Source organism: Malaclemys terrapin, chromosome 1, assembly GCF_027887155.1.
Source record: "Malaclemys terrapin pileata isolate rMalTer1 chromosome 1, rMalTer1.hap1, whole genome shotgun sequence".
In the NCBI taxonomy this organism is placed as follows: Eukaryota; Metazoa; Chordata; order Testudines; family Emydidae; genus Malaclemys; species Malaclemys terrapin.
Genome location: NC_071505.1, coordinates 54,595,248 through 54,616,218, shown reverse-complemented (window position 1 = coordinate 54,616,218; position 20,971 = coordinate 54,595,248). Strand labels below are relative to the sequence as shown.

Genomic DNA, 20,971 nt, shown 5'->3' with positions numbered 1-20,971 from the left:
GTACAAATAAGCGATGGCCACGTTAACACCACCCTATACTGAAAACCCACCGACCGCTACGCCTACCTTCATGCTTCCAGCTTCCACCCCGGACGCACCACACGATCCATCGTCTACAGCCAAGCGCTGAGGTACAACCGCATCTGCTCCAACCCCTCAGACAGAGACCAACACCTACAAGATCTTCACCAAGCATTCTCAAAACTACGATACCCACACAAGGAAATAAAGAAACAAATCAACAGATCCAGACGTGTACCCAGAAGCCTCCTGCTATAAGGCCCAAAAAAGAAACCAACAGACCTCCACCGGCCATCACCTACAGTCCTCAGCTTAAACCTCTCCAACGCATCATCAGTGATCTACAACCCATCCTGGACAATGATCCCTCACTTTCACAGACCTTGGGAGGCAGGCCACTCCTCGCCCACAGACAACCCGCCAACCTTAAGCATATTCTCACCAGCAACCACGCACCGCACCATAACAACTCTAACTCAGGAACCAACCCATGCAACAAACTTCGATGCCAACTCTGCCCACATATCTACACCAGCAACACCATCACAGGACCTAACCAGATCAGCTACAATATCACCGGCTCATTCACCTGCACGTCCACCAATGTTATATATGCCATCATGTGCCAGCAATGCCCCTCTGCTATGTACATTGGCCAAACTGGACAGTCACTATGCAAGAGGATAAATGGACACAAGTCAGATATCAGGAATGGCAATATGCAGAAACCTGTAGGAGAACACTTCAACCTCCCTGGCCACACAATAGCAGATGTAAAGGTAGCCATCTTACAGCAAAAAAGCTTCAGGACCAGACTCCAAAGAGAAACAGCTGAGCTCCAGTTCATTTGCAAATTTGACACCATCAGATCAGGATTAAACAAAGACTGTGAATGGCTATCCAACTACAGAAGCAGTTTCTCCTCCCTTGGTGTTCACACCTCAACTGCTAGCAGAGCACCGCACCCTCCCTGATTGAACTAACCTCATTATCTCCATACTGATTTATACCTGCCTCTGGAAATTTCCATTACTTGTGTCTGATGAAGTGGGCATTCACCCACGAAAGCTTATGCGCCAATACTTCTGTTAGTCTTAAAGGTGCCACAGGACCCTCTGTTGCTCATTACTTTGCGTTTATCAGCAGTGAATTTCATCTGCCATTTTGTTGGCCAGTCGCTCAGTTTAGTGAGATTCCATTGTAACTCTTCACAGTCAGCTTTGGACTTAACTATCTTAAGTAATTTTGTATTGTCTACAGACTTTGCCACCTCACTGTTTACCCCTTTTTCCAGTTCATTTATGAATATGATGAATAGCACAGATCCCATACAAGTCCTTGGCAGACCCCGCTATTTACCTCTCTCCACTGTGAAAACTTTATTTCTACCCTTTGTTTCCTATCTTTCAACCAGTTACTGATCCAGGAGAGGACCTTCCCTCTTATCTGCCTGTCATCCGGTAAGCAAGCTGATTTAAGCAATAGGTTACATACCACATTAGTAGAGCTGCAGTTTCATATCTGAGTTCCTTCAGAACTCTTGGGTGAATACCCTCTGGTCCTGGTGACTTATTACTGTTTAATTTATCAATTTGTTTTGAAACTTTCTCTATTGACTTCTAAATCTGGGGCAATTCCTTTGATTTGTCACCTAAGAAGAATGGCTCAGATGTGGGAATCTCCCTCACATCCTCTGCAGTGAAGACCAATGCAAAGAATTAATTTAGCATCTTGTCTTCCTTGAGTGCTCCTTTAACCTTGATCATGTCTGGTGGCTCCACTGATGTTTGGAAGAATTCCTGCTTCTGATATTAAAAATGTTTTGTGCTGTTAGTTTTTGTGTCCTTTTCTAGTTGCTCTTCATATTCTTTTTCAGCTTGCCTAAATTATACTTTTACATTTGACTTGCCAGTTTGTCCTTTTCTCTTTTCCTTAGTATGCGGTGACTTCCAATTTTTAAAAGATGTCTGTCGCTAATCACCTCTTTTACTTTGTTGTTTTAGCCATGGTGGCATTTTTTGGACCTCTTACGGTTTTTAATTTGAGGTATACCTATAGTTTGAGCCTCTATTATGGCGTTTTTAAAAAAGGGTTCAGGGTGCCAGCTTGTGCTTTCTGAAAACATGTGAGTAGTATTATACCTGAAAAAGTAAGGAGGTACCAGAGGCAATGATCTCCTCCAAATTATGCAACTGTCCAGTTGGGCAGACTATTTAGCTTCAATTTAGAGCTCATGAAAGAGAAACTCAGGCCTTGTCAACAAAAAGTCAGGTTTTGTCGACAAAACAGTGGAGGTGTACATATTGCAATGCTCCTTTTGCCACAAAACTCTCCTGGTTTCGTGACAAAATGTAGCAAAGTTATATTGACCAAGTGGTAGTGTAGACACCAAGCTTGGTTATGTTGCTGTAAATGGCCTCCAGGAGGTATCTCACAATGCCCATCCTGACCACTCTAGTCAGCAGTTTGAACTTCGCTACCCTGCATCCAGATATACAGGCATCTGGCTCTCCCCCTTTGAAGGCCCGGGAATTTTTGAAATTCCACTTCCTGTTTGCTCGGTGTGGAGAGCTCAGATTGCATCTTCTTGGCTGACCATAGTGGCTCCATACAGCAAACGCTTTTCCGCTTGAGTTGTTGGATCTGCTGGCATTGTGGGGAGAGGAGGGTGAGCTGTTGGATCTGTTGGCATTGTGGGGACAGGGGGCTCCGCTCCAGCCGTAGGAATTTTGATACCTACAGTCTGATTTCTCGTGGCATATTGGATAAGAGCTATGAACGGGACATGCATCAGTGCTGTGCAAAAGATAAAGGAGCTGTGGCAAGCATACCAGAAGATAAGGGAGGCAAACTGTAGCTCTGGTGCTGGGCCAAAGACCTGCCACTTCTCTAAGGAGCTGGACATAATCCTCGTTGGTGACCCCACCTCCACCGCCACCGCCAAGAGCCTGGTGGATACTTTGGCGTGACTGGAGATAGCGGACAGTGGATGAGGAGCTCAAGTTGGAGGATGAGGTGGAGAACATGGCAGAGTCGTCCAGTGGCGTGGCGAGTCAGGACCTCTTTTCCACTCTGGAGGGATCTAGCTAGTGCCAGCAGGCTGTCTCTGGCACGCATGATGCAGGAGAGGAGAGCTCTGGTAAGTGATCTGTTTGAGTTGATGCTGCTCGTTTATATGAGGTAGAGCTGTCCCTAGCTCTGTTTATTCTAGAAGTGGGTGAAGAGATAGAAATGTACAAGCATCCTTGCCCTCAGGAATGAGAGATTGGCTTCAGTGACACCTCCCCAGCCTATGGAGAATGGTGGCAGAATTTACAATATTGTCCTTAGTCACCTGCAGCGATCCCCTTAAAAAGCCACCTAGAACCTTTCCCCCATCTTGTGCCCCCACCCCGGGCCAAACTCACAATGTTTAGGGTGTTTGAGATGTGTGCTTGCTAAGGGACAGTGAGAAACTGATTCATATGTAAAAAGAGGGGTATTTTACAATAATGATTTGATGCTGTGCGTGAACTAACAATCATACTTCTGTTTATTGTTACCGTACTTGCAGATGTGGCCTTCTGGGGAACCCCTTACACATTGGCGGAATGCCTCTGCCAGATAAGGAAGAGCCCAAGGAGGACATGTTCTGAGAGGTGCTCGAATCCTCAGAGGCCAAAAAACAAGAACACAGGGAGTGGAGAAAAACTTTGAAGGAGAAAATTAATATAGACAGGCAGTACAGAAAGGAGAGCGAGGAGTGAATTGTAATGGGCCAGGAATGGATGATAAATGTTGGAGGAGTAAACAGAGATTTTGAAGTCCCTAAATCATGCTCCAGGCAGAACACGTGCTTGCTTCCCCCACCTCCCTTTGCAGCCAATACAGAACTACTTTCTATGCCCTCCCCAAACTCCTCCCACACATTCCTTGCAACTTCCTGGAACATCTCGGTACCCTGTTCAATCCACCCCTTTGAACAGCTTTCAAAATGATAGCTAGACTTACACACAGCTATGAGAGATTGCCCTGCACGGTTATCTCCCTTCCCACCAAGCCTTTTATGTGTGATGTTAATTGGTATTTAATAAAAACAAACTCTCTGAAAGATAAGCAATATCTATTTGTCTTCTGTATGTGGTTGTTGCTGCTGGAATTAATACTCAGTGGCAATATGATCATTTGCTGACTCCAAATCACAGTCAGGAATCATCACAATTTTCATGCAAGGTGGCAAATTAAAACATGGCAGAGTGCTGTATAGAAAGACACATTACTGGTGCTCATTGTCAAAATGTTGCCTCAAAGCCTCCTTGATTCTGATAGCTCCCTGTTGTGCCCATCTATAATAGCCCTGGCATCCAGCTGCTCAAAATCAGCCGCCAGGCGATTGGTGTCTGCACTCCACCCTGGAGGAAACTTTTCACCCTTAGCCTCACAAATATTATGGAGTGTGCAGGAGGCTGCTATGACCATGTGAATATTTTCCTCATTTAGATCTAAACTGCAATAAAGGACACGCCAGTGTGCTTTTGATCTGCCAAAGGCATATTCTTGGTCATTCTGCACCTGTTCAGTCTACTGTTGAAGCGCTCCTTGCTGCTGTCCAGGTTTCCTGTGTAAGGCTTCATGTGCCGTGAGAGTAAGGGGTACACTGGGTCTCCCAGGATCCCTGTGGGCATTTCAACATCCTCCACTGGAATCTTCTGATCTGGAAAGAAAGTCCATGCTTGGAGCTTTCTGTACACACAAGTGTTCTGAAGATGCGTGCGTGATGCACCTTCCTGGACCACCCATGTTGATGTCCGTGAAACGCCCACAGTGATCCACAAGTGCCTGCAATATAGAAAATACCCCTTTCTGTTGATGTCGCAGGATGGTTGGGGACCAAATTCGGATATGTGTGCCATCTATCGCCCCACCGCAGTTAGGAAATCTCATTGCTGCAAAGCCATCCACTGTTTCACGCACATTGTCGAGAGTCAGTCCTTCATAGCAGGATGCGATTAATGGCTCTGCACACTTGCTTTAATGCAGCCCCAACGGTGGACTTCTCGATTCCAAACTGATTCGCAGCTGACTGGTTGCAGTCTGGAGTTGACAGCTTCCACACACCAATTGCCATGTGCTTCTCCACTGAGAGGGCAGCTCTCATTTTGGTGTACTTGCGCTGAAGTGCTGGGTCGAGCTCCGTGCACGGTTCCAGAAAGGTGGCTTTCTGCATCCAAAAGTTCTGCAGTCACTGTTTGTCATCCCAGAACTGCATAACAATGCGATCCCTCCACTCAGTGCTTGTTTCCTGAGCCCCAAACGATGGTCCACTGTGTGCAGCTGCTGCGTGAATGCCAAAAGTAATCTGGTGGGTTTTTTTCCATGGGACACAGCAGGTCAGGCAACTCTGATTGATTGCTGTTCAAATTGGGAGTTCATGATATACTGCGTGACCATTCGCAATGGGTCATAACAGTGACCACAACATTAGAGAGCAGTGCGGGATCCATCCTTTCAGACAGATGACTGGCACTCAGTAAACAAGAGTAATTGAAAAATGTCATGAAACGCAGTTGGAAGCCCATGGAATGATAGGATGGAAAAAAACTGCATCATGGGATGTTGAACCTGCACCCATGATGCATTGAGATCCACTCTGCCTTCCCACAACTTGTAGCTGCAGAAAGTAGTGAGTAGCACAGTGGGATAGCTACCCACAGTGCATTGTTCTCACTGTCGGTGCTAGAGCACCAACTTCGTACACGCTCTGCCGACAGAAGGAGCGTTGTATGAACGTGCACAAGCAACATAATTACACTGGTTTTTGATTGTTGGTATAACTTGCTTCTACAAAACTGTGGTGTAGATAAGGCCTCAGGGTAACAATGGCCTGATTTTGCAGCAGGATTACTCATCAGAGGAGTGAAATCTGAGCCGAGATGTATTTAACAGGGTTGTCAAATGATTAAAACAATTGTGATTGATTAATCACAAGATTTTAAAAAGTTGCAATTAATCACCATTTTAAGTCCACTGTTAAACAATAGAATACCATTTATTTAAACATTGTTGGATGTTTTCTACATTTTCACATATATTGATTTAAATTATAAGACAGAATAGAAAGTGTACAGTGCTCACTTTATTATATTTTTGACTAAATATTTGCACTGTAAAAAATACACTATTTTTCTATTCACCTCATACAAGTACTGTGTAGTGCAATCTCTTTATTGTGAAAGTGCAGCTTACAAATGTAGAATTTTCTTTTTGCATAACTGCATTAAAAAAATAAAACAATGTAAAACTTTAGAGCCTACAAGTCCACTTTGTCCTGCTTGTTCAGCCAATCACTAAGACAAACAAGTTTGTTTACATTTATGGGAGATAATGTTGCCTGCTTTTTATTTACAATGGCACCTGAAAGTGAGAACAGGCATTCGAGCGACACTGTTGTAGCTGGTGTTGCAAGGTATTTACGTACCAGGTATGCTAAACATTCATATGCCCCTTCATGATTCGACCACCATTCCAGAGGACATGCTTCCAAGCTGATGATGGGTTCTGCTTGATAACGATGCAAAGCAGTGTGGACAAGCGCACGCTCATTTTCATCTTCTAAGTTAGATGTCACCAACAGAACGTGTGGGCGTTTTTTTTTTTTCTTCTTTGGGTGGGTAATGTACTGTAGTTTCCACATTGGGGTGTTGCTCTTTTAAGATTTTGGAAGGCACTTCAGATTCTTAAACCTTGGGTTGAGTGCTGTATCTATCTTTACAAATCTCATATTAGTATCATCTTTGCGTTTTATCAAATGTGCAGTGAAGGTGTTCTTAAATCGAGCAACACATGCTGGGTCATCATCCCAGACTGCCATAACACGAAATATATGGCAGAATGCGAGTAAAACCACGGAGCAGGAGACAATATTCTCCCCCAAGGAGTTCAGTTACAAATCTGCAGGGCTCAAGTAGTGTTTCTAGATTTTGACAGTTTCTCAAAATCCTTGTTGGTACTGATTGTGCTTTTGAAGAGCTAAGGTGGCTGTGATAGCGACTTTATTGCAAAGCAAGCGCTGAACTATACCCAATGTGGAGTTCCATCTGGTTGAAATATCTTGTAGAGGAGGTTCTTGTTTCTGTCCATTTGCAGCTTGTATTCCTAGCTCTGTACTGTTAGCTGCACTGTGTTTGAAATGGCCCACAAGTTTTCTGTATTTTGTCAACACATTTTCAAAACCACCGTCACCAAGCACCACTGTAATGCATCACTGCAGACTGTGAGTGATGCATGCCTTGTGTTCAAAAGGCAAATGACAGCAGCAGACAATCATATTACGTGCCCTGTCTGTCAGTACTAAGTGTTACCTTTTATTTGAATATTCCATTCTTTTGCAATATCCAAAAAACACTTGGCACATGCTTCAGCATAATGTCTCTCTTCAGTATGTATTACTCATAAAGCAAATGACTGCAGTGTCCATGCAGTAATCAATCAACTCCAAGATAGCTGTGATTGCTCAAGGATGTCCAGTGATCACCAGTCAAAGTAACAGCTAGTTTATTTTTCAGAAACTCCAACTTTATAGTATTCTTGTTGTGATACAGGTCATGTATTCCTCTGGAGGGCAAAGTATATGACTGATTGGAAGATGCAATTTGAATAACATCTCTTAGCCCTCTGTCGTTTACGATGTTGAGTGGGCTGGAGTCCATAGCTATCCACTTTGCAATAGCATTGGTTAAGCTGTTGTAGTTTGATCCATGGGCTTGTAGCTATTCTGAAACTCTGTAAGCATACACTGTTGCGGCTGGCGGGGTTTATTTGCTGTCGGTGGGTTTTCTGTGGCACAAAACCTGGAGATGAAAGCATGTTTAGTGCATAGGTGGTACTGCAGACTTGAAGTACTTCGAAGCATTGCAATAGCTACAGATAAGTCCTTTTTTTTTTTTTTTTTTTTAATCCAGAGAACCATCCGGAAGTTTTTTAAAAATTAAACTTCCCCTTCAAAAGACCTGAACTGTTACTACATTGCTCCATTAATTTTTTCTAATATTTAATCACTCCAGATCATGAGAACACAGTAGAACTGTGCCAATGGTCACCAAGCGATGAAATACAGTAAGTGAAGTGGGTCAAAAGAGAGGTGTGTGATTTAATGCTTGTTGAAAAAAGTGTTAATTTGTTTTGTGTTAGTTGCTTGTGTTAACTGCGATTTAATTGACAGTCCTAGTATTTAACCATCTGATAAGTCAGGGATCGGCAACCTTTGGCACGCGGCCCGCCAGTTTACCTGCCGCGTCCGCAGGTTCGGCCGATCGTGGCTCCCACTGGCCGCGGTTTGCCGTCCCAGGCCAATGGGGTCTGCGGGAAGTGGCGCGGGCCAAGGGATGTGCTGGCCACCACTTCCTGCCACCCCCATTGGCCTGGAGCGGCAAACCAGGGCCATTGGGAGCCATGATCGGCCGAACCTGCGGACGTGGCAGGTAAACAAACTGGCCCGGCCCGCCAAGGTACTTACTCTGGCGGGCCACGTGCCAAAGGTTGCCGATCTCTGTGATAAGTAAATGGAGACATCACCTAGTAGACGCACTTTTCTTTTGGCAAATGACAGGGCATCCATATGATCCTCTCATGTTGTTTTCAGCAATCTATTCACAAATGCCTCTTGTTGAGAAGATGATGATGATGATAATATATGTGTAATACTAATTGCTCCATGTTGAATGAAGAAGCAAAGCTATTCCAATAGTATAGAGATTTTGATGCCAGCACCACTGTCTCTCCTGATTAAGGAAGAACCTATTATACTGGGACCCAGTTCTATCTCGAGTCATCTGTCAAACGGGTTGAAATAAATTGCATAGATTCTTGCTTTAATCTTCAGGAAGGTGTTGCTTTAATCTTCAGGAAGGATTCAAAATCGAAGATGCAGTACTGCAGAAAATATAGTATTGCTGGTGCATCAAGGGGGGAATCTTAGCTTTTGAAGCATAACATCTTACAATGCGCCTTTTTATGACAAGGTATATCTATCTGCACAAGCATTTTACACAGTGAAGCAGTATCCTGGAAGAAACTGAATACTGGACTTACATGAGTACTAAACCATACTGGAAATATTCTGTCCTGTTTGTGTTTCACCCAAGGTTCAAAGACAACAAGATTGCTGGAGTCAGATGTGTTAAGGAATGTTGTCTTTCAAGACAAATGATTCATCACTTCAGGGAACTAAAGCCAATTCCATGAAGGCTTTGATGGTCATAGCTCAGAGCATCAGTGGAAGAAATGTGTAAAATAAGTACTTCATTGCAGTACAGAAAAAGCTTTTAAAATGCCTATTCAAAAGTCTTAGTGCTTAGTACAGGTTGAATATACTGGTCTGGTCTCCTCTGGCTTTCTGAAGACCATATCTGCAAGCTGTAGGCAATGGTCGACAATAAAAAGCAAAAATATAGGACTATTTAATTTGTCTAAATGCTGTCTGCCTCCCAATTTTTTTACTTTCAGTAACTTCCCTATGGTGGTGATTGGACATTCTTTTGATATGACACAAGATTATTTCTTATCTGTTTTCTTTTTCTAATTAATGCATGTCTGCTAATTTGGTACAATCATTATAGTAGGTACATGTGTTTTTAAAAAAAAAAAAAAAAAAAAAAAAAAAAAAGATTTTGCTATCCTTCAGACCCGAGAGCTCATGCTTACATTAGCCTAATTGTTGGTTGTCATGGTTACACACTTTATATGGTATGTCAATTGAATAAACTTTGAAATAATTCTGTCAGGAATATTGGATGAACTAGCCTTCCTATATCTCTTCTGAGATTTACAGTTTTGTTGCAATTTCTGTTGGTATACATGAGAAGGGGAGGTGGAATTATTGGTCTGATTGGCAGACACTTTATATCTGAAAAAAGAAATTAACAGGTAAGACACGTTCTCCTGCATATTGTATATAGCTTCTTTATATTTGAATATGTGCAGTAATTGACTAAGGTACAAAGATGATTTTGTAGTATTTAACTTTGCACTAACTTTTTTAAGGCATTTAAAGCACAGTTTATAGTCGGAAAAGTGACCACCTAATAAAAAGCCACCTTAATCAAAATCTGGTCTTTGTATGTATTAGGAGTCATCTGCTTACTACTTTGACAAAAGCTTCTACTACAAATACTATAAGAAGCTTAATGGTGACAGCAAGATGATTTTTGTCCCCCGCCTTTGGTATCAACAGAACTTGTTTTAGTCTAATTGTTAAATCTGTAGTGCTTATAAAGTACAAGCAGGAAAGAACTCAACTTAATTTTCATGTTCCAGGTTGAGTCTGTAGAAGTCCGAGTCTATAAGCAAAAAAACTCCAAATCACTGTAGTAATCAAAATAATGCAAATATTATTAGTACTATAACACTGTGGTTTTCTTCTTTTACACTTACACAAAAACATACTTTTTCTCCCCCCGTCCCTTCTCCCAAAGTGCTCTTCATCCCTAGAGCTCAAAGGAGGGTAGGTATTATTACCACCACATTCTAGTTAGGAAAACTTAGGGCCGTAGCTAAGCATTTTAGCACCCGGGGTGAGCAATCATATTTGCGCCCTCTAGAGGCAGCGTGTTTGTGTGTGTGTGGGGGGGGGGTGACATGGTGTCATGTGCCCTCTCCCCAGATTTCTGCCTCCCATTTAGCTCAGAGGTTTTTAAACTGCAGGATGTGCCTCCCTAGGGGGATGCACCCCCCAGTTAGAAAACAGTCACCTCCTGCTACAAGCCAGCAGCTGGGAAACTGGTAGGAGCCGCTTGGGCCTGTGGTTCTCTGTGCTCTTCTGCACGACCGGCCACTCCCCAAGCAGGGTGGGCAGCACACTCCAGGCTGTGCCCCTGACACACTCTTGCCTCCGCCATGAAGGAGCTTGGTGCTGACTTGTGACACCTCCTGGAGCCAGCCCCTGCCCGTGGAGTCTGGCTGCCATGAGATGCTCCCCAAGGTTCTTGCTGCAGTACTCATGCCCCTTGGGCATCTGCCTCTCAGCAGCCTGGTCACACCCCGGTTGCCATCTGGGGACCTGCCATTGCAGCCAGGTCACTCTCCCCTACTCCCTGTGCATAGAGCCGAACAGCCCCTTGTTCTCCTTTGCTGCCCCGCCCCAAACCCATGGCTGCTGGGCTCGCAGTCACACAGCCTGAGCTCTGAACTCAGCCATCTGAGCCCAGTGCCCAGCCCAGGAACTGGGGACCGGTGACTGCTGGAAGCGTGGACTCATTCCTGCCAGCTCCGGAAAGCAAGACTGAGAATATTGCAACCCCTAGGGTTACACCCTGCCTCCCTTGCCCTGCTTCCTCACCCTGTGGGCACTCACGGTTGTACAGAAAACAGGATGGAGGCCAAATAGGGAGCTCAGCACATGTAGAAGGCACTAGGATTCAGGAGATGGCATCCAGCTGCAGCGGTACCGTTGCCAGGAGAAGCAGCTTCATGCCATCCACTCCTGGCCCAGGTCTCTATTTAGGGGGAGGGGCAATGCCACACCACACCCCACCTCAAATTATGCCCTTGGACTCCAGCCAGTGGTGTTGAGCCCAATCCTCTGGGGGGAGGGGGAGGAGAGAGGGCCTGATGCCGCTGGGCTCAATCCTGCACTGCCCCATTTTAGTGCCCCTGCCAGCTCTGTGTCCTAGGCAGCTGCTCATCTTGCCCCATCCTAGTTGTGGCCCTGGGAAAATGGGGCATAGGAGGTCACTTCAGAGTATATCTGCACTTCAGCATCCTCAAATTTATCATTTTTAAATGTGTGTGTAAGTGAAATTTTGAGGTTGGTTTGCTCACATAGGCCTTTGAACATGCATTTAAAAAGCTTTCCCTAGTCATTACTTGCCTAATACTGTGTAAAAGTGGGTAGGGCAGCAATAGAACCTGCTATTTCAGTTCTTAATCTAATATAGGTCATTATTGCACATGTCATTAATATGAAGGAGGAAAACTTGCCAAGGATGGTTATTATGACACTGCACATCACTGTAAATGTGACTACAAAGAAATAAGGTTCTGCCACGTCATATCTTACCATCGTCTATGAAAATAACTTTGTGTAGACATGTTAGTCGAATATTAAATGAAGGTTTTTGGGTGGACGGGAATGACATTTAAACAGACAAAATGTCATTTAAAAAAGATTATATTTAAAAAGCTTTTCTAATTTAGGACTGATTTAGGCTGTCTAGAGGAAAAAACACTTATATGCTAGCTCTTCAATCTGTTAAAAAATGTTATGGTGAAATACTAGTGGCCCCATCTACGCTAGGGCTTTGAAGCCTGTTAGTTTAGCGAACAGGTTTTTTGTATAGAAAGCATGTATTTTTCTAGACTAGATGAGGCCTTAGAAAAAGAAAATTCCTGAGAATACTTAAATAGGGTTACCATACGTCCGGATTTTCCCGGACATGTCCGGCTTTTTGGGCTCCAAATCCCCGTCTGGGGGGAAATCCCCAAAAAGCCGGACATGTCTGGGAAAATCAGGACATGCGGGGCCGGCGGTGCGGGGGCGGGGCCGGCGGTGCGGGGGCGGCGGTGCGGGGCCGGGGGCGGGGCCGGCGGTGCGGTGCTGGGCCGGGGGCTCGGGGGTGCTGGGCGGGCCGGGGGTGTTCAGCCGGGGGCCTGGGGGCCGGGCCGGCACCCCAGGGCCCGAGCCGACCCAGGCTGGAGACGCTGGGGGGGCCAGACTGGGCCGCGCCTCCTCCCCCCACACCCCCCTTACCTGCTTCAGGCTTCCCACGAATCAAACATTCGCGGGAAGCAGGGGAGGGGGCGGAGTTGGGGCGGGGTGTGTGTGGGCGGGGCTGGGGGCGGGGCCAGGGCCCCATGGAGTGTCCTCCTTTTGGAGGCTCAAAATATGGTAACCCTAACTTAAATGGAACCTTGCTCCTTGGGTCACAAGAGAACCAGTATTTGCAAGGTACCCTCTGATTCTAATAAAAATATCCCTGTAATGTAGATAGTGGTTTGCCACTTGCCCATGGCAAATTAAAAGCTTGCTCTGGACTGCGAGGGGATCTATATCCTCAATTTCTGCAACATTTAAGTTTTCATTTTAAAAAAAATCTAGTTCTTGGGGTTGTAAAAACTACTATTAAACTTATGTATTATATTCCTCACTTATCCATAGCAAACAATTCTGCTGGTCACAGCTTTGGTAAGCAGAATGAAATTAGACTGGTCAGTTTCACTGCTGTTACTGAAAACTCTGTGGGCAGCAATGAAAATGTCAATTTCATGCTGTTTTTGCTTTAAAAAGAACTGAGGATCAGTAGAAGCATGCACTGGAAATAGTACCAGGGAGAAAAATTCAGTAAATAGTATGTGCATGTGGAGAGGACATATGCAGTCATAGAAATCCTCCCTCCTCACAAGAATAGGAAATATTAAAGATGCGGTGAAAAGACAGACAGCTCCTCCTTGCCAACCTTTAGGGGTGAAGCATTTCAAAAGTATGATGCCTATTAACTACAGGCTAATATCCAAAGAGAGACGCAAGAAGAGTCTGGGTCAGAAGCCTGGTAAAAAGCCCAGCCTTCTTTCCCTTCCTGGCATTTGGAGGTAATGGTGGGGTGGGGGAAAGGGAGAGCAAGAGTGAGGACGGGGCTTCTCATAATAGAATTGCTCTTGGACATTGCTGATGGTGCCCAATACTCTCTTATAGATGTACCTCTATGGGGTCCCCAATGTGTGGGGTGTGCCCCCTTAGGGGGGAACAAAGGAATATTTGGGGCGGGGCCTGGCTGGGCTTGGGACAGCCCCCATGGGGGGCAGGGAGAGAGTGCCACCGTGCTCCACTCCTGGTCTTGGCCCCAGTTGCCAGTCCCCCCCACCAGTGGTCCTAGCTGCAGCCCTGCACCTGAGGCTCTGCTCCCGGCTGTCAGCCCGTGTCTGGGGCTCCGCTCCTGGCCCTGTGCTTGGGGTCCCAGCTGCTGGCCCAGTGTCTAGAGCTCTGCACCTGCCCCCAGCTGAAGCCCCAGCATTGACCCCCTTACCCCTGTCTGTGTCCCCCGCTCTGGGGGAGGGGGGCGGTGGAGGAGCACAGACCGAGATAAGAGGGGCGGGAGGTAAAAAGCTTGGCGACCACTGCTCTAGCTAGTATGTTTAGTGTTTGGGCTAGTAGGTATCTGGTTTATTATCTAAGTCTTGATACAATATAAGCTAGTGTTCTTTATGGAACTGCTATGCCACGGAATAACAGTTCTGATGTTTGAGCTGAAAATAATACATTTCATTTTGATGTAAAACCAGTAACTTTCTTATAGGATTGTTATTTCTGTCTTATCCTGTTAGGTGTAAGAATTTGTCTATATCTTACTGGAATTCCTATTGGATGCTGCCCTCTGATGTTTGTGGAATGAACTGCTTTTGGGAAGCTGCTTTTAGGTAGGCTCTAATATTAAATAGAAACTAATTACTGGCAGCTAGTATCAGTTATATAAAAACTGGCAAATTAAGCACACTTTAAAAATTACTTCAGATGTGTTTTCTTGTGCTCATAGTGCAATTGTCTTCATAAACTGGACTTGTATGCCCCCTTAATGACACTTTGTGCATTATCTTTTATACTGAGAAATTTAAATATCAAGAAGAAATCCAGAGAATATTTAACAAATTTTCTTTATTGCATTATTTCTTTTCTTTTTATTACTACTTATTTAGAAATTATTAACAGGCTTACAAATCCTTGCCATGTAAATATAAAAAACAAAAGAATAATTTTTAAAACAATGAGCTTTTGTTTCAAGAGACATGTAGGAATATAGTCATTAGCTCTCTGTTTAACCGGGTGCTATGATATTACAGAATGAGTTTCATTAAAACACTGACATCATTTCTAGTGATTTTATTAAATTGAATGAAATCTCTATTTACTCATATTTAACAGACTAAGCATGTCTAGCAAATGCTAATATTCAACATTATTTTTTTCTGAGACACTTACCATTCTTCTAGCCTAACATAATGAAAAACTATTTGTGGGTCACCATTTTTAACAAGCTGATAAGATTTGTTGCAGTGAGCTGTAAACCTGCAGATTAATTCAGTATAGATAGAACAAGTACACGAGAACACATTTTGCAATTGCTCATTTCCAGTGCTCAGATTTATTATTTGAAACTATCCAGATCCAAAGACCTGCCCTGGACAACGGCTTCCGGTGACTTCGCCCCGTTCACCAAAAGGGTAGTGACGAAAAGGGTTTTGACTTCTCCTCTCCGGTCCGCTCCTCATTCTCAGTACCAACCACACCATGGCTGAGTACTTCTGAGGCAGGGGATCCTCCGGTACCACATGTACCGTTAAAGCCAGTGACCCTGAGCAGGCAGGTTCGGAGTTGAGGAGCAAACAGAAACCTATTTCCTCCATTATGGCACCGACAGTCTCCTGAAGGTTACGGCACTGAGAGGTTATGATGCCACCTTCTGACCTAGTAGCGCAGAGTGCTCCAATGCAGGCACCAAAAGCCATGACTACAACAGCGCCATCTGCACCGATTACCTCGGTTCCAAAACCATCGGCACCGCACCTTTTCCTACATCATGCGGACCTGCATGTCTCAATGCCGGAATCACCTCTCTTTGGCAACAGTGTTTCTTTGGCGCATACAGAACCATGTCAGCCCACTTCACCTCTGGCCCCTCCATTCTCTAGCAAGGAAGAAGATACTGAGGGGGAGGGTGCATTCTCATCTCACCATTCCTCTCCCATTCAATCACTGAAGTGTTGGGTCTCCCTGTGCAGCCTAAAGCTCATCACAGGCCTGACACCCAGACCTGGTATAGCCCCCCCATGGATGCCACCGCCTATGCCATTCTCCACTCAGTGGCCCTACTGGGACCCCTCGGGAGCATACAGGAAACAGTACCCCAGAACCCATACAGGGATAGACTTAGATCTCCCCCACCATCCTCAGTTACTGCACTTTCAGAGCTCCCTGAGGAAAGCTTTGAAGAACAGGAGGCGGCCTGGGACCAGGACACAACACCACGAGCAAACATTCTTCCTTGTCCCCAGACGAGGCCATAATGCCATTGCCACCCACAGCGGCAGACTATTTTAAACTTTTTAAAGAACTCTTTAAAAGAATGGCTGATACCCTAGAGATCTCTTGAGAGGAGGTCCCAGTGTTCCAGCACAAATTGCTGGACATTCTCCTCATCAAAAATTGTGCTTCCTATAAATGATGCACTCATGGAGCCGGTCAAAAACATACCTCAGATCCTGGCTACGATACTGCCCACCCCCAAGAGAGTAGTACTACATTCCCTCTGAAGGACTGGACTTCTTATTTTCTCACCCACACCAAACTCCCTAATGGTTGATGCTGTCAACCAATGAGGCAGACAACAACCCAGATCCACCCCGTACAACAGAGTGGAAACATAGATCTCTTTGGCCACAAGGCCTATTAATCCGCCACTCTTCAATTCCGGATTGTCAATTACTCTGTTCTAATGGGGAAATACGGCCACACAAATTATTCCAAGCTTGCAGAATTTATTGACATCCTACTGGAAGACAAAAGAGACCAATTTAAGTCCATCATTTTGGAGGGCCAGCTCCTATCTGGAACTGCCTTACAGGCATCTTTAGATGTGGCTGATACAGAAGCATGCTCCAAGGCCACTGCCATAGTTTTATGCCGGGCTTTGTGGCTCCACCTGTCCAGCTTCCCAAAGGAGGTACAATCCACCATGGAGGACCACCCGTTTTATGGCCAGAAGCTGTTTGCGGCAAAAACCAATGAGTCTTTTCATGCCATGAAAGACTCAAGGGTGACGCTTTGCTCCCTGGGTGTATACACACCTGCGTCAAAAAGAAAATGGTAAACTTTATCCCACTCAACGTACAAGGTCTGTTCTGTACATCTCACAAAAGAGGCACGATGACATACAAAGGCAAAGAGAGAGGCCTCCAAAGCATTGCCAATCTCCCAACTTAGTCATCAACATCCCACCAGCCCTCTGCAAAACAACAATTTTGAGGGTCTGGTTGAGGGCCCAAAAGATCTCCCACATTCTTCAGTGCTGACCCCATCACTAACCATCCTCCGTGTTGGATACAGTTGACCCCTTTATAACCAGCATGGCAATCCATCACCACAGACAACTGGGTTCTGAAAATAATCCATTCAGGCTATATGATACCATTCATCTCTCCATCCCTCTTCAGGGACCCCTCTCATAAACACCTTGTACGGAAAGAAGTAAACCACCTCCTACATTTGGGCACCGTGGAGCAGGTACTATCACAGCACAGAGGGAATGGTTTTTACTCCTACTACTTCTTAGCCCAGAAAAAGAGCAGAGGATGAAGGCCTATTTTATATCTCCGAGAACTCAACAACTTCATAAGGGTCCAATGGTTCAGGATGGACAAATTAGCAACAATAATACCAGCACTGGAAGGAGGGGACTGGTTTTCAGCCCTTGACCTCCAAGATGACTACTTTTTTTTTTTTTTTCATGGAACCAAACATTCTGTGCACAGGAGATTCCTCACGTTTATTCTGGGGACAGAACATTATTAATACAAGGTTCTGCTCTTTGGCCTTTCGACAGCGGCTCAGGTGTTTTCCAAAGTGCTCACGCAGTGGTGGCACACCTCCACAAATAGGGAGTGGCAATTTTTCCCTATCTGGATGATTGCCTTTTAGAAACACCCACCTGAGCAGATGCCATAGACACTATACACATGACTAGCATCCTCTTTTTGCAGATGAGACTACAACTCAATGTACAAAAATCAATGCTGACACCCGTGCAGAAAGTGGACTTCATCAGGAAGAATCTTGATGCAAAAGAGGCCGAAGCGTCATTACCATTGACCAGATTCCTCCCTATAGTCAATCAGATACCGTACAGAACAGCCCACAGATATCGGCACAGATCTGCCTCCAACTATTAGGCCAGATGGCAGCAAGCACATTCATGGTATTAGAGGGAACACTGGTCATTTTTCCCACCCATGTGTGGAATGAATTTTGTTATATGCACCAATATGGAAGTGATGTGTGACACATCACCTGGATATCGGTGCACATAACAAAATTCGTGTGGTGGGGGTGGGGCAGAGGGGTTTGGAGTGTGGGAGGGGGCTCAGGGCTGGGGCAGAGGGTTGGGGTGCAGGGGTTTGAGAACTCTGGATGGGGGTGTGGGCTTTGGGGTGGGGCTGGGAATGAGGGGCTCAGGGCTGGGGAACACGGTTGGGGTGGGGGAGGGCTCCAGCTGGGGGTGTGGGTTTAGATTCATAGATTCTAGGACTGGAAGGGATCTCGAGAGGTCATAGAGTCCAGTCCCCTGCCCTCATGGCAGGACCAAAAACTGTCTAGACCATCCTGGACAGACATTTATCTAACCTACTCTTAAATATCTCCAGAGATGGAGATTCCACAACCTCCCTAGGCAGTTTGTTCCAATGTTTAACCATCCTAACAGGAACTTTTTCCTAATGTCCAACCTAACCCCCCCTGCTGCAGTTTAAGCCCATTGCTTCTTAGAGGCTAAGGTGAACAAGTTTTCTCCCTCCTCCTTATGACACCTTTTAAGATACCTGAAAACTGCTATCATATCCCCTCTGTCTTCTCTTTTCCAAACTAAACAAACTCAGTTCTTTCAGCCTTCCTTCATAGGTCATGTTCTCAAGACCTTTAATCATTCTTGTTGCTCTTCTCTGGACCCTCTCCAATTTCTCCACATCTTTCTTGAAATGCGGTGCCCAGAACTGGACACAATACTCCAGTTGAGGCCTAACCAGAGCAGAGTAGAGCAGAAGAATGACTTCTCGTGTCTTACTCGCAACACACCTGTTAATACATCCCAGAATCATATTTGCTTTTTTTGCAACAACATCACACTGTTGTCTCATATTTAGCTTGTGGTCCACTATAACCCCTAGATCCCTTTCTGCCGTACTCCTTCCTAGATAGTCTCTTCCCATTCTATATGTGTGAAACTGATTTTTCCTTCCTAAGTGGAGCACTTTGCATTTGTCTTTGTTAAACTTCATCCTGTTTACCTCAGACCATTTCTCCAATTTGTCAGATCATTTTGAATTATGACCCTGTCCTCCAAAGCAGTTGCAATCCTTCCCAGTTTGGTATCATCTGCAAACTTAATAAGCGTACTTTCTGTGCCAATATCTAAGTCATTAATGAAGATATTGGACAGAGCCGGTCCCAAGACAGACCCCTGCGGAACCCCACTTGTTATGCCTTTCTAGCAGGATTAACAACTCTGAGTACGGTTATCCAGCCAGTTATGCACCCACCTTATAGTAGTTTCATCTAAATTGTATTTACCTAGTTTATTGATAAGAATATCATGCGAGATCATATCAAATGCCTTACTAAAGTCTAGGTATACCACATCCACAGCTTCTCCCTTATCCACAAGACTCATTATCCTATCAAAGAACGCTATCAGATTGGTTTGACACTATTTGTTCTTTACAAATCCATGCTGGCTGTTCCCTATCACCTTACCACCTTCCAAGTGTTTGCAGATGATTTCCTTAATTACTTGCTCCATTATCTTCCCTGGCACAGAAGTTAAACTAACTGGTCTGTAGTTTCCTGGGTTGTTTTTATTTCCCTTTTTATAGATGGGCACTATATTTGCCCTTTTCCAGTCTTCTGGAATCTCTCCCGTCTCCCATGATTTTCCAAAGATAATAGCTAGAGGCTCAGATACCTCCTCTATTAGCTCCTTGAGTATTCTAGGATGCATTTCATCAGGCCCTGGTGACTTGCAGGCATCTAACTTTTCTCTGCCATTTTCAAGTTTCCTGTTACTGTTTCTCCCTCTTCACTGAGCAGTGGGCCTACCCTGTCTTTGATCTTCCTCTTGCTTCTAATGTATTGATAAAAAGTCTTCTTGTTTCCCTTTATTCCCGTTGCTAGTTTGAGCTCATTTTGTGCCTTTGCCTTTCTAATCTTGCCCCTGCATTCCTGTGTTGTTTGCCTATATTCATCCTTTGTAATCTGTCCTAGTTTCCATTTTTATATGACTCCTTTTTATTTTTTAGATCATGCAAGATCTCGTGGTTAAGCCAAGGTGGTCTTTTACCACATTTTCTATCTTTCCTACTCAGCGGAATAGCTTTCTTTTGGGCCCTTAATAGTGTCCCTTTGAAAAACTGCCAACTCTTCTCAGTTGTTTTTCCCCTCAGTCTTGATTCCCAGGGGTTCTGAAGTGGGGCTGGGGATGAGGGGTTTGGGGTGGAGCAGGGTGCTCCGGGGCTACAGCAGGGCATGAGGACTCCCCACAGCAGCATCTGGGCTGTGGGGGAGAGGTGCCTCTCCCCACCGCGGCAGCTCCGGGGCTGGGGCCACAGGACCGGTGCCCCTCCTCTGGCTTCCGCAGGTCCGGCCAGGGCTGGGTTCAGGAAGGGGCACCCCGCGACAGGTCTGGGCCGCCCCAGCCACGGCTGGGTTCTGGCCAGGATAGGGGTGCCCTGGCCACGGCTGATCTGGGCTGTGGCATAGTCGGGGCCGTGGGGCCGTCCCCGCCATGGCAGGTTGAAGGCCAGGCTAGGTTGGGGCTGGGAGAGGGGCGTTCCCGGGCAGGTTCCCTGAGCACCTGCACGACACTAAATTGGCTGCTGCGAGGCCGTGCAGCTTACAGGGAACTTAGGGTACGTCACACGCATCTTCACATATGCTGCCTTCAGGACTGGCTAATAACCCTCTACATACCATACAAACACAGCTTAAACAAATGCCTCGTAATGCCGCTCAAAGTCAAAGACTTGCTACGTTGGTGAACACAGCCCAACAATGTGTGTGTGGGAGTCCCTTTCACACAGACTCCACCTTCAATGATTCTCACAACGGATGCCTTGATAGGCTGGGGAGCCTATATACAGCACCACACAATTCAGGGTAGGTGGTCTCCCACCAAGACACTGTTGCACATAAATCTCCTGGAACTGTGCGCAATTTGCA

The 20,971-nt window shown here is 45.4% G+C and overlaps 1 protein-coding gene across 3 annotated transcripts in view; it reads left to right on the top strand.

Moving 5' to 3' along the window:
• The window catches only part of GXYLT1 (glucoside xylosyltransferase 1), a 69,349-nt gene that overhangs the window by 6,010 nt on the left and 42,368 nt on the right, over positions 1-20,971 (top strand). For 2 of the 3 annotated variants that reach the window (XM_054024477.1, XM_054024493.1), the window contains exon 2: positions 14,317-14,409. The exons of the other annotated variant lie outside the window; for it this stretch is intronic. In XM_054024477.1, coding sequence (XP_053880452.1) covers positions 14,317-14,409 — 93 coding nt within the window. The remainder of the gene's footprint in view (positions 1-14,316; positions 14,410-20,971) is intronic. 3 annotated transcript variants of the gene reach the window in all.